Raw genomic sequence first — 18,011 nt, forward strand, 5'->3', positions numbered from 1 at the left:
AAATAGCACTAGTGACTTTAGAGCTCCGTCTTAAAATTATATTTGTGTTGCTGTTCTTTTTGAATCAATAACACTTGCATTGATGTAGATTTGAAAATGACAAAATACTGAATATAACATTTAAAAAACAAAACTGTTTGATGTTTATGTGAGCTCTGATCTTGTCGGTGCGGAGTTTTAAAACGTGCGCATAACGCTAAAACAAGCGAGCTACGCATGCGCAGCTGCGATGCGGGTTTTAGCCCGAATAATAATAATAAAAAAACACAAGAAAAGCGAAAAAAAACGTAATATTTTCACAATGATTGGGATGAATGTGGAGAGACACTTCAGTAAGTGTAACTAAAACTTTCCTGTACATCGCAGATTTTGTTTAAGATCGTACATAACTGATAATAAAAATGATTTGTTCTAAAATGTTGCAGGTAGTGATAAGTACAAACAGGACAGTATCTGACTGCGGTAAAGTTAGTTTAATATTCAACATTCGTTTGACATTCGTTCATTTCGAGCTATATGATTGATAAAACACCTAACACCTTCTTTTTTTATGATTTCTTACACAGATAAAAGTAGGCAACATACAGTGTATCACAAAAGTGAGTACACCCCTCACATTTCTGCAAATATTTCATTATATCTTTTCATGGGACAACACTATAGACATGAAACTTGGATATAACTTAGAGTAGTCAGTGTACAGCTTGTATAGCAGTGTAGATTTACTGTCTTCTGAAAATAACTCAACACACAGCCATTAATGTCTAAATAGCTTGCAACATAAGTGAGTACACCCCACAGTGAACATGTCCAAATTGTGCCCAAATGTGTCGTTGTCCCTCCCTGGTGTCATGTGTCAAGGTCCCAGGAGTAAATTGGGAGCAGGGCTGTTAAATTTGGTGTTTTGGGTACAATTCTCTCATACTGGCCACTGGATATTCAACATGGCACCTCATGGCAAAGAACTCTCTGAGGATGTGAGAAATAGAATTGTTGCTCTCCACAAAGATGTCCTGGGCTATAAGAAGATTGCTAACACCCTGAAACTGAGCTACAGCATGGTGGCCAAGGTCATACAGCAGTTTTCCAGGACAGGTTCCACTCGGAACAGGCTTCGCCAGGGTCGACCAAAGAAGTTGAGTCCACGTGTTCGGCGTCATATCCAGAGGTTGGCTTTAAAAAATAGACACATGAGTGCTGCCAGCATTGCTGCAGAGGTTGAAGACGTGGGAGGTCAGCCTGTCAGTGCTCAGACCATACGCCGCACACTGCATCAACTCGGTCTGCATGGTCGTCATCCCAGAAGGAAGCTGACGCACAAGAAAGCTCACAAACAGTTTGCTGAAGACAAGCAGTCCTAGAACATGGATTACTGGAATGCCCTGTGGTCTGACGAGACCAAGATAAACTTGTTTGGCTCAGATGGTGTCCAGCATGTGTGGCGGCGCCCTGGTGAGAAGTACCAAGACAACTGTATCTTGCCTACAGTCAAGCATGGTGGTGGTAGCATCATGGTCTTGGGCTACATGAGTGTTGCTGGCACTGGGGAGCTGCGGTTTATTGAGGGAAACATGAATTCCAACATGTACTGTGACATTCTGAAACAGAGCATGATCCCCTCCCTTCGAAAACTGGGCCTCATGGCAGTTTTCCAACAGGATAACGACCCCAAACACAACCTCCAAGATGACAACTGCCTTGCTGAGGAAGCTGAAGGTAAAGGTGATGGACTAAACCCAATTGAGCACCTGTGGCGCATCCTCAAGTGGAAGGTGGAGGAGTTCAAGGTGTCTAACATCCACCAGCTCCGTGATGTCATCATGGAGGAGTGGAAGAGGATTCCAGTAGCGACCTGTGCAGCTCTGGTGAATTCCATGCCCAGGAGGGTTAAGGCAGTGCTGGATAATAATGGTGGTCACACAAAATATTGACACTTTGGGCACAATTTGGACGTGTTCACTGTGGGGTGTACTCACTTATGTTGCCAGCCATTTAGACATTAATGGCTGTGTGTTGAGTTATTTTCAGAAGACAGTAAATCTACACTGCTATACAAGTTGTACACTGACTACTCTAACTTATATCCAAGTTTTATTTCTATAGTGTTGTCCCATGAAAAGATATAATAAAATATTTGCAGAAATGTGAGGGGTGTACTCACTTTTGTGATACACTGTACTACAAAAACTATTTGATGGTAATTTTAGGATTACATGTATTTATTTACAGAAAGCTTATAATGAAACTGCTAAACAAGCTCCCACTTCATCTAACGCGTTAGGGACCGTCATCAAACTAACAGAAAAACATAGGAGACGTTTACTCTGCACTTATTACAGACAAATAAATCCATTCAAGTCTTGTCATGATTTGATGGATTAATGTCAAACTATTTTTTATACAAACACATTAAATACTACAAACCATATTTTTTAAAAATAACGTTTGTATTTATTATCCATTAATTTTAAAGTATCAATAAAGTATGAAAAAAATTTTCAAAAATTTATAATGAAGATTAATAAATCTATAAAGATCTCAAGAAATGTTTTAGCATTTTTATATACAATCAATCTTCCTCACCTACTACAAACCTTGTTTTCAAATTAATTTTTATATTTATTTTATAATAATTTTATTGTGCAAATAAATAAATCTATTAAAATCTTGTATCATTTCATGAATTAATGTCAAACTATTTTTATATACACAATTAATGTCCCTTACCTCCTACAAACCTTGTTTTAAAAAAAAAATCATTTTATATTTATTTTATATTAAAATATAATAAAGATCAGTAAATCCATACTGTGTGATGATCATTTGTAAAAAAAAATTGTGTGATTTTGATCAAAATGCTACATATGTGCTCATTCATACAAAACTGTCAAGAAAGATATTTACAACAATATCAAAGATGTGATAGCTCTGACAGATTTAGATTAATAGATATAAATAATGTTACATGTTGAAATATACTGTATGTTTCCTACCATGGTAAATTGTTGTTAATAATTATTCTGAGGAATCATTAACATTAACATATGATCAGACAGTCTCTTCATATATATGAATATTGATAATAATAATAACATTAATAATAATATCATTAAAGGTGAACCATGCAACTGTTATTCAGGAAGTTTGTATCACCAAGTAGCCCTTCGTATTATTCAGTAGCCTTGAAGTAGCTCTCGGTCTCGAAAAGGTTGGTGACCCCTGGTATATACAATCTATTTACCGACTTTTGGATACTTGCAACCAGGAGGGTTGCCAACTTTCAGAACTGGAAATAAGGAACACTGGCAGGTTGGTGGAAGGCATAGGGTGTTTAATGTTTAATTTAGGCTGTTTAACATACAGTGGGGGAAATAAGTATTTGATCCCCTGCTGATTTTGTAAGTTTACCCCCTTACAAAGACTTGAACAGTCTATAATTTTTATGGAAGGTTTATTTTAACAGATAGAGACAGAATATCAACAAAAAATCCAGAAAAAAAACATTAAATAAAAGTTATAAATTAATTTGTATTTAATTAAGGGAAATAAGTATTTGATCCCCTACCAACCAGCAAGAATTCTGACCCCCACAGACCGGTTATGTGCCCATGAGGCACACAAATTAGTCCTGTCCCTGTATAAAAGACTCCTGTCACAGAATCAGTTTCTTCCGTTCAAATCTCTCGACCACCATGGGCAAGACCAAAGAGCTATCAAAGGACGTCAGGGACAAGATTGTAGACCTGCACAAGGCTGGAATGGGCTACAAGACCATCAGCAAGAAGCTTGGTGAGAAAGAGATCACTGTTGGTGCGATCATTCGAAAATGGAAGAAATACAAGATCACAGTCAATCGCCCTCACTCTGGAGCTCCATGCAAGATCTCACCTGGTGGGGTAAGAATGATTCTGAGAAAGGTGAGGTCAGTCCAGAATTACACGGGAGGAGCTTGTCAATGATCTCAAGGGAGCTGGGAGCAGAGAAATGCTGGATATGACCCCAAGAACACCATCCCCACTGGGCATTTCTCTGCCTCCAAACACGGCGAATGGAGTTGATGCCAAAGAGCTCAATTTTGGTCTCATCTGACCATATCACATTCTCCCAAGCTTTCTCTGAATCATTCAGGTGTTCATTGGCAAACTTCAGACGGGCCTGTACATGAGCCTTCTTGAGCAAAGGGACTTTGCGGGCACTGCAGGATCTCAATCCATTACGGCGAAGTGTGTTACTAATGGTTTTCTTGGTGACTGTGCTCCCAGCTCCCTTGAGATCATTGACAAGCTCCTCATGTATATTCAATACAAAAAACAATATGAAGACATTCATTTACTCATCCTCACTTACTCAAAACAAATGAAAAATAACATGACTTCTGCACACAGCGCCACCTGTGGTACATTCAGAAAAAATAATTGAAATAACAACATGATTAGAGAACATGCTAATCATTACAATTGCTGCTGTTAATAAGATCACCACGTGATCACCTGTACAAAAAAATTAAACCCTTAGTTTGATGAAAGCAAAACTGTTCCCACAGTATGAAAAGTAAAATGTTTTGTTCTTCTCCACAGTGAATGCGCTGGTGTATTTTAGGTTCACCCTGTCCAATAAAGCTCTTTCCAGATTCAAACTCCTGAGTGTGAGTTGGTAAGCGCAGTACTGGTATGCTATCGTGTTTTGCCAATGCGCCACCAAACTGCCCCACACTGGTGCCTTTTGAGATTATTAAATCTCTTCATACTTTACGGACTGATGTGTTTTTTCTCCAGTTTGGATGCGCTGGTGGGCTTTGATACTATTCAGTTGACCGAAACTCTTTCCAGACTGTGAGCACTGATGCGGTTTCTTTCCAATGTGAATGTGCTGGTGTATTGTGAGATTAGTCGGTCGTTTAAAACTCTTCCCACACCACAAGCACTGATATGGTTTCTCTATATTGTGAATGCGCTGGTGCCTTTTGAATTCACTCTGTGTATTAAAACCCTTTTCACACTGTGAGCACTGATATGGTTTCTCTCCAGTGTGAATGCGCTGGTGTCTTCTGAGACAACTCTGTTGATTAAAACTCTTTCCACATTCTGAGCACTGATATGGTTTCTCTCCAGTGTGAATGCGCTGGTGTATTTTGAGTTCACTCTGTGTATTAAAACTCTTTCCACATTCTGAGCACTGATATGGTTTCTCTCCAGTGTGAATGCGCTGGTGTCTTTTGAGTTCACTTTGTGTATTAAATCTCTTACCACACTGTAAGCACTGATATAGTTTCTCTCCAGTGTGAATGCGCTGGTGTCTTCTAAAATCACTCTGTGTATTAAATCTCTTTCCACACTGTGAGCATGGATACGGTTTCTCTCCTGTGTGAAAGCGCTGGTGTATTTTGAGATCACTCAGTCGAGTAAAACTCTTCCCACACTGTGTGCACCGATATGGTTTCTCACCAGTGTGAATGCGCTGGTGTTCTTTGAGATTACCCTGTGTGTTAAAACTGTTTCCACACAGCAAGCACTGATAGGGTTTCTCTCCAGTGTGAACGCGCTGGTGTATTTTAAGAACACTCTGTCGAGTAAAACTCTTTCCACACTGTGAGCACTGATACGTTTTTTCTCCAGTGTGAATGCGCTGGTGTATTTTTAGATTACTCTGTGTATTAAAACTCTTTCCACACTGTGAGCACTGATATGGTCTCTCTCCGGTGTGAATGCGCTGGTGTCTTTTTAGATCACTCCGTTTATAAAAACTCTTCCCACATTGTAAACATTGATACGGTTTCTCTCCAGTGTGAATGCGCTGGTGTACTTTGAGATAACTCTGGAACTTGAAGCTCTTCCCACACTGTGAGCAGACGTTTCGTTCTTCCTGTGTGGGACTGAGAGAGGTGTTAATGCTGACAGTACCAGAGGACGTTTGCTGATTACTGGAGCTTCTGGTGGGCGTCAGATCCTCATGTTCAGTCTTAATCTTCACCAGCGCATCATATTTATCATGGTTGCAGCTCTTGATGTGATTGTGGAGGTGATTTTGGGTTGTAGAGGAACGTGGACACGAGGAGCAGGAGAAATCCTTGTTCAGTTCTGAAGCAGAAAATAATAAAACACATTTATAACATTATAAATAATAAAATACATTTATAACATTATAAATAATAAAGATTCTAATACATCATAATCATAATTAAAAAGTCTTACTGAGTTCATCTTCATCTTCAGGTTCTTCCTTCTTCACAGGCTTCATCTGGAAACCTCCACACTGTTGGTCCTCTTCCTCAGAGGTGACGAGTTCCACAGGGATTATGGATCCTTCACCTGAAATTCATCAATATGTGAAGAAGAAACTCAACAGCTGGAGGAAACTGAAGGTTGTGGGTTTGATTTTCCAATCACAAATAAATCCTAGTTAGATTAAAGCTTAAATCCAGACTGGAGTGTATCAGCACAGTACAGTACGGTACAGTACAGGTTCTAATCCCACTATCCACATTCTCTTATTATTTCTACTATACTAACCACATTGTCTGTTGGAAAAGTGGCATCATATTTACTTACAGAAGTAACTTCCATCTTCATCTTCCTCCTTTATTATTATGTTCATCTGGAATCCTTCATGTTGTAGATCTACAGGAGCGGCGTGTTCCTCTTCTACTGACTGCATTATTAAACACCTGACAAATAAATGGATAAACAACATGTAAACAAAGCTCAAATAACTTGACGCGTTACTTAGATCCGATCAACTGATTCATTTGCAGGATCGGTTCAAATCAATCGGTTCATCAGAGCTGAATCATGTGTGATGCTAACAGTTAGCCGAGCCGCCAGCTGTTTGTGTGCTTAAATGCGAAGTTAAAGCTCCTCAAATACACCCAACGACATTTTATTATAAATTCTAGTTAAATTATCACTTAGAATGTAGTTAATAATTACAGTATAATTAAAAAATACATATTTTACTTACAGATGATTCACTTTAGTACAAAAACATCAGCTGCTGAAGCTTCTGCTTCTTCTTGATGTTTGAACTGAGCTGGTGGATCTACAATGTTCAGGTTTATTAGCGCCTCTACTGGACTGCAGTGTGAGAACTGATATCAACACATTCATTCATTCATTGTTTTACCACTACTTTATCCTAATTAGGGTAAAGATTTGACATATACTGATTCAACTGACCACAATACAAATTTTCACTGTGTGATGGTCCATCCTAGATGCCTCTGAGCCCAGAGAAGTGGACACCGCTTCTGGACATGGTTAACATAAGGCTTCTTTTTTGCATAGTAAAGTGTTAAGTATGATTTGTGCAGTAACTCTGTATTGTAGAGCTTGATAAAGGTTTGATAAACTAATCCCTCACCCATGTGGTTATATCAGCTAGTGTTGAGTGGAGGTTCTTGATGCGGCGCCGTCTGAGGGATGGAAGATCACGAGCGTTCAGATTAATCTTGTGTCCTCGACCTTTACACACTGAAATTCCTCCTGATTCTTTGAATGGTTTAATTATATTCTGCACTGTAGAGGGAGAACATGCAAATCCCTTCCAATCCTTCTTTGAGGTTCATTGTTTTTAAACATTTCAATCATTTTCTCACACATTTGTGGACAAACTGGATCCTCTGATCATCTTTACTCATCAGAGACTCTCAGCCTTTCCTGGATGCTGCTTTTGTACCAAACCATGATTACAATCACCTGTTCACATCACATCATTATTTAATTTCTTCACCTCATTACTCGCCCTAAATTGCCTCCGTCCCAACTTTTTTTGGAATGTGTTGCAGGTCTGAAATGCAGGAATGGATGTTTATTAATAAATGAAATGAAGTTGAGCAGATAAAAGATGAAATATCTCAGGTTCATCCTGTCTGACATCAAATAAAAGTCACTTTCGTGGGCTGAGCACCTCTTACAATCAGGAATCTTCCCACAATTACTTATAACAGCACGAAGTGAAAATAATACAAAACATTAACATTTTTAAAATACAATGACATCAAATAATTATTATATTTGATTTAAAATAAAAATATACTGATATTTATGATATATTTAAAATAAAAATATACTGATCTTTTACCCCTACAATCAGATTAAATTACAATAAACATCAACATTGCTGTTGTATATTTAATGCAAAAAATACGATGAAAACATGCAAAACCCTAACTCTAACCCTGTGTCCTTTTTTGGTATTGAAATTACCCCTTCTGTTTGATCCCCTCATCCTGTATCCAGTGTTACCCCTCTCCTCCTCACACCACTAGGGTAAGTAAATTACCCTCTATAACCACCAACATCCTTTTGTCTCTATCACACATCCTCAAACTTTGTTTAGAGACCTTCTTTGTCGTCATCTCTTCATCCTCGTTTTTCCTAGGTAGATAAAGCTTCCCCAAACGTATACCTATTCAGATCTGTTGGTCTACCAGGCACAAGCTGCACCCTTAGTTCTGTATGTGTTAATAAAACTCCACTGCTGAAGACCCGGTCTCCTGACTCCTGTATGCCGAATTTCTACTGCGCCACCTGAGTGCAGAGCCTGTGGAGTCTTTTAGAAAAGCTAACAGAAAGCAAAGTAACAACATGATTTATTACACTGCTGCTACATTAATGTCATTAATTATTATTATTATGATCAATTATGGGGCCCCACTGGAAATTTTAATGGAAATTACCAGAAAAACCAAATGAATTATAAATCAGTCGTGTTCTGTAGGAGTAAAGTTCTTTAGGTCAGCTACTCCTTTATCCTGGAAATTAAACCCACCGCGGTAAGTTTGAAGAATTAAGTTTATTATTAATAAAGAAAATAAAATTTAGCATAGAAACAGCGAATAATCAGGGAATAAAACAATTAAGTAGCACGCCCTTCACAGAGTAGAAAAATTGAGTCAACCTCTTGTAGCAGTCCTCCGGAGCCAGAGATGTCTATCACACGTCAGAACTTCTCACCGGTCTCACCAGATGGAGCTAGGTTTGCTCTCTCCTCTGTCCCAGGTGAGCTCTACAAGACGGAACGTGAAACTTTGGCTTCCTTTTAGGCGGTTTCCTTCTCTCCCTTGAGAAGGTCTGCGAGGAGACTCACACAATGCTTCACGTGAAGAGGTGGAATTCTGCCTGTGGAACCGAATCCGGATCATAGCGTTGAAACTGCCTTGGCCAATAGCAACGTTTCAGAAGATCTGGTAGAGGCGACCAGCGCACTGAACTTGACCAATTTACTAAGAACTTAGAGACTGTGAACTGGGAATCAAGACTGCAAGCTCTGAGATCTTCAAAGATGCTCCAAAAGCAAGCAGGCAACTTCTTCTTCTGCTTGGGTGGAAGCTTGCTTTCTTGGTCTCGGTCTTTCTGATGCCCTGTTCTTCTGCTCTGTTCTGCACTGCCCTGAAGACAGACTTACCGGCCAGGGTTATGATCGTTAACGAAAACGAACGAACTCATCTCTCTCTCTCACCCTCTGTGTGTGTGTGTGTGTGTTCACTTTCTGATGTGAGGTACAGTATTGTTAGTTCTACTGAACTGATATGCCAAAAAGCTTCACCTGCACCTAGTGCTGGGCATTCCACTTCCTAATTTACTTTTGAGTTGGTAATTTTGGTCAAAAATTGATAAAACCTGTAGAGTTCATTGGGGTTTTGAGTTGATGTTTTTCTCAGATTGAGCTCCCTGATGTGTGTCTCATGAATAAGTTTATATTATTATGTTCATGTGCGTCCTTAGTCTATTGACTATTTTCAGCAGCAGTATTACACACATTTTGCACTTAAGGCTGCTATCTTGTGGGCTGTAACAGTTTTTGTGGACAGTTGTTTGTTCAACAGTAATTAAATAAATTTTTTAAATGGTATCTTTTCTTGGGTTTTTATTACACAATACTGAAAAATAACCCAAAGTATGAAAAAACTAAAACTAATACTAGAACTAATGGAAACTTACGGAAGCGCATTGCTGCCACACAGATAAAAAAATACCGTCAGTATGTACCGTCATAAAAGTTCATTACCTTAAATGCTGCATAGCTGACAGAAGTGTATCTGCTGATGGAGAGACAGTTTGCACACATGCATGATGCTGTATCTTGTGTAACCTTACAGCTCGACGTGCCGATCAAGATTCTCCTTTAGGATCAACAATGTCTAAACTTAGTTTAATATTCAACATCTGTCTGACATTCGGCATTCCGATCTAAATAAGTGCTTCAAAAAACACACAAGACCCACTTATTTTATGATTTCTTACACGAATGAAAATAGTCAACATACATCAAAAACAATTTTATGTTCATTTTAAGATTACGTCTATTTATGTAAACGAAGGTTATAATGAAACCGTTTATCAATTTACATTACATTTAAATAAAGATCCATAAATCTGTAATAAATGTATATTTTAAATATACAAATGATATTTCCAAAAATACAAATCATACAAGATTTAAATGGATTTATTGGTCTGGATAAGTGCAGAGTAAATGTTTCCTAGTGTTCACCGTTAGTTTTATGACGGTCCCTAACTCATTAGATGAGGTGTTTGTTTGATAAACGGTTTCATTAGAACCTTTCTTTACATAAATAGACGTAAATCTTAAAATTAATATAAAATTGTTTTTGTAGTGTGTTGACTATTTTTATTCGTGTAGAAAATCATAAAATAAGTGGGTCTTAGGTGTTTTTTGAAGCACTTATTTAGATCGGAATGCCGAATCCCAGACAGATGTTGAATATTAAACTAAGTTTAGACATTGTTGCTCCTAAAGGAGAATCTTGATCGGCATGTCGAGCTGTAAGGTTACACAAACTACAGCATCATGCATGTGTGCAAACTGTCTCTCCATCAGCAGATACACTTCTGTCAGCTATGCAGCATTTAAGGTAATGAACTTTTCTCGTTATAACGACCTCCTTTTCTCGTTATAATGACACCTTTTCTCGTTATAACGACATCTTTTCTCGTTATAACGACATCCTTTTCTCGTTATAACGACATCCTTTTCTCGTTATAACGACATCCTTTTCTCGTTATAACGACATCCTTTCTCGTTATAACGACATCCTTTCTCGTTATAACGACATCCTTTTCTCGTTATAACGACATCCTTTTCTCGTTATAACGACATCCTTTCTCGTTATAACGACATCCTTTTCTCGTTATAACGACATCCTTTTCTCGTTATAACGACATCCTTTTCTCGTTATAACGACCTCCTTTTCTCGTTATAACGACATCTTTTGTCGTTATAACGACATCCTTTCTCGTTATAACATCTTTTCTCGTTATAACGACCTCCTTTTCTCGTTATAACGACATCCTTTCTCTCTATAACGACATCTTTTCTCGTTAAAACGACATCTTTTCTCGTTATAACGATATCCTTTTCTCGTTAAAACGACATCCTTTTCTCATTATATCGACCTCCTTTTCTCGTTAAAACATCCTCTCATTATAACGACCTCCTTTTCTCGTTATAACGACATCCTTTCTCGTTATGACGACATCCTTTTCTCGTTATAACGACATCCTTTTCTCGTTATAACGACATCTTTTCTCGTTATAACGACATCCTTTTCTCGTTATAACGATATCCTTTTCTCGTTATAACGATATCCTTTTCTTGTTATAACGACATCCTTTTCTCATTATATCGACCTCCTTTTCTCGATAAAACATCCTTTCTCATTATAACGACATCCTTTTCTCGTTATAACGACATCCTTTTCTCATTATAACGGCATCTTTTCTCGTTATAACGACATCCTTTTCTCGTTATAACGACATCCTTTTCTCATTATAACGACATCTTTTCTCGTTATAATGACATCCTTTTCTCGTTATAACGACATCCTTCTCATTATAACGACATCCTTTTCTTGTTATAACGACATCTTTTCTCATTATAACGACAAACTTTTTTTTATGTGTGGCAGCAATACGCTTCCGTAGAAACTAAACTAAAACTAAGCATTAAAAAATAATAATAATAATAAAAACTAGCAAACCCACTCTAGAAACTAATTAAAACTAACTGAATTAGAGAGAAAAAAGTCACAACGAGATAAAACTAAACTATAATGAAAAATCCAAATCTATTATAACCTTGTTACTGCCCCTTTTCAAGGAACATGGGAAGGTTTGGTTCAGGTTGGGTATAGCCAATGAGCAATGGAACCCCTTTGGGGGCACGTAACAAAATTGGAAACTATTTCCTTTGCCTACCAAGAAGACAAATCACTAGAGGCCAATAGATGGCGCCATAGATACATCTTCTAATCTGGGTTCTTGAAGTTAATTCTTGATACATTCTGATACAAGTTCACTATTATTAACAAGACAGATCCTAATATCAGATATGTTCTGCAGCTTCAGCATACATCACTTCGATTACCAGTCCATAACAACAAACACACTGTTTATTAAGTGAGTAATAATACTACAAATTAATTCAAGATTTAACATGCCAGACAGATACAGTTTAGAACAACATTCATTCATTGGGAATAATAATGCATGAAATAATTCTAACACTAGAACTTGGGTTATGAGGTTCTAACCTGAGAAGAATAAGATTCATGAATGGTTAGAACATAAACCGGAGCAATAGAACGAGTGTCTGTGTGTAGGTGTAAACAGCTTCCAACAGTTCACCCAGAGTTCGGGGTACCTGGTGCCTCTTGGCTCCCAGGGGAGATCTTGACATCGGCAGATAGTCGTTGAGAGATACGAGTCTGAATGTCCACAGAAAAAGATCCATCACTCTACGATAATAAGAAGAGCTACTGACTGTTTTAGAAATGTGGTTTAAACAATTAAACAATTTATTTGGTACAATTTGATGTGTCACACTTATGTTTCTTAATGGTCGATTCATGAGCGAAGCAGATCCCACACTGTGAGCACTGATATGGTTTCTCTCCGGTGTGAATGCGCTGATGGGCTTTAAGATGACTCTGTTGATTAAAGCTCTTTCCACAATGTGAGCACTGAAAGGGTTTCTCTTCTGTGTGAATGCGCTGATGTATTGTGAGACAAGTCTGCTGCTTAAAAGTCTTCCCACACTGTGAGCACTGATAGGGTCTCTCTCCAGTGTGAATGCGCTGATGGGCTTTAAGATGACTCTGTTGATTAAAGCTCCTTCCACAATGTGAGCACTGATAGGGTCTCTCTCCAGTGTGAATGCGCTGATGGGCTTTAAGATGACTCTGTGTATTACAACTCTTCCCACAATGTAAGCACTCATATGGTTTCTCTCCAGTGTGAATGCGCTGGTGTACTTTGAGCTCACTCTGTCTAATAAAACTATTTCCACACTGTGAACACTGATATGGTTTCTCTCTGGTGTGAATGCGCTGGTGTTCTTTAAAATAAGTATGTTTATTAAAACTCTTTCCACACTCTGAGCACTTATACGGTTTCTTTCCAGTGTGAATGCGCTGGTGTTCTTTAAGAGCGCTCTGATTATTAAAACTCTTTCCACACTGGGAGCACTGATAGGGTTTGTCTCCAGTGTGAATGCGCTGATGTATTTTGAGAGTGCCCTGACAACTAAAACTATTTCCACACTGAGAGCACTGATAGGGTTTCTCTCCAGTGTGAATGCGCTGATGAGCTTTAAGATGACTCTGTTGATTAAAGCTCTTTCCACAATGTGAGCACTGATAGGGTTTCTCTCCAGTGTGAATGCGTTGGTGTATTCTGAGATTACTCTGTGTATTACAACTCTTCCCACAATGTGAGCACTCATATGGTTTCTCTCCAGTGTGAATGCGCTGGTGTACTTTGAGCTCACTCTGTCTAATAAAACTCTTCCCACACTGTGAGCACTGATGCGGCTTCTCTCCAGTGTGAATGCGCTGGTGGGTTTTAAGACTACTCTGATGATAAAAACTCTTTCCACACTGTGAGCACTGATATGGTCTCTTTCCAGTGTGATTGAGGTGGTGGGTTTTGAGCTCAGTCTGATAATTAAACCTCTTTCCACACTGGGAGCACTGATGCGGTTTCTCTCCAGTGTGAATGCGCTGGTGTATTTTGAAATTACTGTGATACGTAAAACTCTTTCCACAGTGTGAACACTGATACGGTTTTTCTCCAGTGTGAACGTGCTGGTGTTCTCTGAGATGACTCTGTGTAATAAATCTCTTCCCACACTGTGAGCACTGATACGGTCTCTCTCCAGTGTGAACGCGCTGGTGTCTTTTGAGATCACTCAGGAACCTGAAGCTCTTCCCACACTGTGAGCAGACGTTTCCTTCTTTCTGTGTGGGACTGAGAGAGGTGTTAATGCTGACAGTACCAGAGGACCTTTGCTGATTACTGGAGCTTCTGGTGGGCGTCAGATCCTCATATTTATCATGGTTGCAGCTCTTGATGTGATTGTGGAGGTGATTTTGGGTTGTAGAGGAACGTGGACACGAGGAGCAGGAGGAATCCTTGTTCAGTTCTGAAGCAGAAAAGAATAAAACACATTTATATCATTATAAATAATAAAATACATTTATAACATTATAAATAATAAAATACATTTATAACATTATAAATAATAAATACATTTATAACATTATAAATAATAAAGACTCTAATACATCATAATCATAAGCAAAAAGTCTTACTGAGTTCATCTTCATCTTCAGGTTCTTCCTTCTTCACAGGCTTCATCTGGAAACCTCCACACTGTTGGTCCTCTGGGGTGAGGTGTTCCTCAGAGGTGACGAGTTCCACAGGGATTATGGATCCTTCACCTGAAGTTCATCAATATGTGAAGAAGAAACTCAACAGCTGGAGGAAACTGAAGGTTGTGGGTTTGATTTTCCAATCACAAATAAATCCTAGTTAGATTAAAGCTTAAATCCAGACTGGAGTGTATCAGCACAGTACAGTACGGTACAGTACAGGTTCTAATCCCACTATCCACATTCTCTTATTATTTCCACTATACTAACCACACTGTCTGATGGAAAAGTGGCATCATGCTCCATATTTACTTACAGAAGTAACTTCCATCTTCATCTTCCTGCTTTATTATTATGTTCATCTGGAATCCTTCATGTTGTAGATCTACAGGAGCGACGTGTTCCTCTTCTACTGACTGCATCACTAAACATCTGATAAATGGATAAACAACATGTTAACAAAGCTCAAAGGACTTGATGTGTTATTTAGTTGCGATCAGTTGATTCATTTTGCTGGATCGATTCGAATGAATCGGTTCATCAGTACTAAATCATGTGTGATGCTAACAGTTAGCGGAGCAGCTAGCAGTTTGTGTGCTTAAATGCGAAGTTAAAGCTCCTCAAATACACCCAACGATATTTTATTATAAATTCTAGTTTAATTATCACTTCGAATGTAGTTAATAATTACAGTATAATTAAAAATATATATTTTACTTACAGATGATTCACTTTAGTACAAACACATCAGCTTCTGCTTCTTCTTGATGTTTGAACTGAGCTGGTGGATCTACAATGTTCAGGTTTATTAGCGCCTCTACTGGACTGCAGTGTGAGAACTGGTTACATCACATTCATTTATTCATTGTTTTACCACTACTTTATCCTAATTAGGGTAAAGATTTGACATATACTGATTCAACTGACCACAATACAAATTTTCACTGTGTGATGGTCCATCCTAGATGCCTCCGAGCCCAGAGAAGTGGACGCCGCTTCTGGACATGGTTAACATAAGGCTTCTTTTTTGCACAGTAAAGTGTTAAGTATGATTAGTGCAGTAACTCTGTATTGTAGAGCTGATAAAGGTTTGATAAACTAATCCCTCACCCATGTGGTTATATCAGCTAGTGTTGAGTGGAGGTTCTTGATGCCGTCTGAGGCATGGAAGATCACGAGCGTTCAGATTAAGCTGCACCCTCCACCTTTACACACTGAAATTCCTCCTGAGTCCTTGAATGGTTTAATGATATTCTGCACTGTAGAGGGAGAACATGCAAATCCCTTCCAATCCTTCTTTGAGGTTCATTGTTTTTAAACATTTCAATCATTTTCTTACACATTTGTGGACAAACTGGATCCTCTGATCATCTTTACTCATCTTTACTTCTGTATGTGTTAATAAAACTCCACTGCTGAAGACCCGGTCTCCTGACTCCTGTATGCCGAATTTCTACTGCGCCACCTGAGTGCAGAGCCTGTGGAGTCTTTTAGAAAAGCTAACAGATAGCAAAGTAACAACATGATTTATTACACTGCTGCTACATTAATGTCATTAATTATTATTATTATGATCAATTATGGGGCCCCACTGGAAATTTTTAGGGAAATTACCAGAAAAACCAAATTAATGATAAATCAGTCGTGTTCTGTAGGAGTAAAGTTCTTTAGGTCAGCTACTCCTTTATCCTGGAAACCCACAGCGGTAAGTTTGAAGAATTATAATGTTTATTAATAATAAAGAAAAGAAAATTTAGCATAGAAACAGTGAATAATCAGGGAATAAAATAATTAAGTAGCAAGAAAAGTACTAAATCAATGCTAAGAACTTATAACTGAAATAAACCTGGGTGGGGATCAGGAACTGAAATCTAATTGAGATGCCTTATCAATCAATAATAGATGTATGTTTTGAAGGAAACAACAGAAGCAAGCCCTTCACAGAGTAGAAAAACTGAGTCTATCCCTTGTAGCAGTCCTCCGGAGCCAGAGATGTCTATCACGCGCGTTTTCACTAGTCTCATCAGACGGAGCTAGGTTTGCTCTCTCCTCTGTCCCAGGTGAGCTCTACAAGGCGTAACGTGAAACTTTGGCTTCCGTTCAGGCGGTTTCCTTCTTTTCCTCGAGAAGGTCTGCGATAAGACTCACACAATGCTTTGCGTGAAGAGGTTGAATTCTGCCTGCTGAACCGAATCCGGATCGTAGCGTTGAAACTGCTGCCTTGGCCAATAGCAACGTTTCAGAAGATCCAGTAGAGGAGACCAGCACACTGAACTTGACCAATTTACTACGAATGTAACTTAGAGACTGTGAACTGGGAATCAAGACTGCAAGCTCTGAGATCTTCAAAGATGCTCCAGAAGCAAGCAGGCAACTTCTCCTCATTCTTCCGCTTGGGTGGAAGCTTGCTTTCTTGGTCTCGGTCTTTCTGATGCCCTGTTCTTCTGCTCTGTTCTGCACTGCCCTGAAGACAGACTTACCGGCCAGGGTTATGATCGTTAACGAAAACGAACAAACCCATCTCTCTCTCTCTCTCTGTGTTCACTTTCTGATGTTATATACAACATGTGAGGTACAGTATTGTTAGTTCTACTGCCAAAAAGCTTCACCTGCATCTAGTGCTGGGCATTCCACTTCATAATTTATTTTTGAGTTGGTAATTTTGGTCAAAAATGAATAAAAGCTGTAGAGTTCATTGGGGTTTTTGAGTTTGAGTTTTTTTTAGTTTGTTTTTCTCAGATTGAGCTCCCTGATGTGTCTCATGAATAAGTTTATATTATTATGTTCATGTGTGTCAGAGTCAGAGTCAGAGAGGTTTTATTGTCATTTCAGCTACAAAAAGTGCAAGACAATACAAAACACTGTAAATACAACAATAAATACAAAAAATCCTATAATAAATAACTACAAAAGATATTCCTAATTATCCCTAATCTAAACAAGTAATTAGAAGACAGGACTAAAGACAAGTGTTAGTACATGATGGTGAATAGATGGTACAATGCTTGTGTGTCCTTAGTCTATTGACTTTTTTCAGCAGCGGTATTACACACATTTTGCACTTAAGGCTGCTATTTTGTGGGCTGTTACAGTTTTTGTGGAAAGTTGGTTGTTCAACAGTAATTGAATAAATTTTTTTAAATGGTATCTTTTGTTGGGTTTTTATTAAACAATACTTACTCTGACCTGCACCTGAAAAATAACCCAAAGTATGAAAAAACTAAAACTAATACTAGAACTAATGGAAACTAAACTAAAACTAAGCATAAAAAAAACTAATAAAAACTAGCAAACCCACTCTAGAAACTAATTAAAACGAACTGAATTAGAGAGAAAAAAGTCA

The 18,011-nt window shown here is 38.3% G+C and overlaps 1 protein-coding gene and 1 pseudogene across 1 annotated transcript; one reads left to right on the forward strand and one right to left on the reverse strand.

Moving 5' to 3' along the window:
- LOC134302895 (uncharacterized) overlaps positions 1-18,011 on the forward strand; it is a 657,104-nt pseudogene that overhangs the window by 521,833 nt on the left and 117,260 nt on the right.
- LOC134300557 (zinc finger protein 850-like) lies at positions 4,544-17,189 on the reverse strand. Its single transcript, XM_062985124.1, has 3 exons — positions 17,149-17,189; positions 12,847-14,432; positions 4,544-5,798 (listed from the first exon to the last, which is right to left on the reverse strand). The coding sequence occupies exons 1-3, from the start codon at positions 17,187-17,189 to the stop codon at positions 4,732-4,734; spliced, it is 2,694 nt and encodes an 897-aa protein (XP_062841194.1). The 3' UTR covers positions 4,544-4,731.

This window comes from Trichomycterus rosablanca, chromosome 2 (assembly GCF_030014385.1).
Source record: "Trichomycterus rosablanca isolate fTriRos1 chromosome 2, fTriRos1.hap1, whole genome shotgun sequence".
Taxonomy (NCBI): Eukaryota; Metazoa; Chordata; class Actinopteri; order Siluriformes; family Trichomycteridae; genus Trichomycterus; species Trichomycterus rosablanca.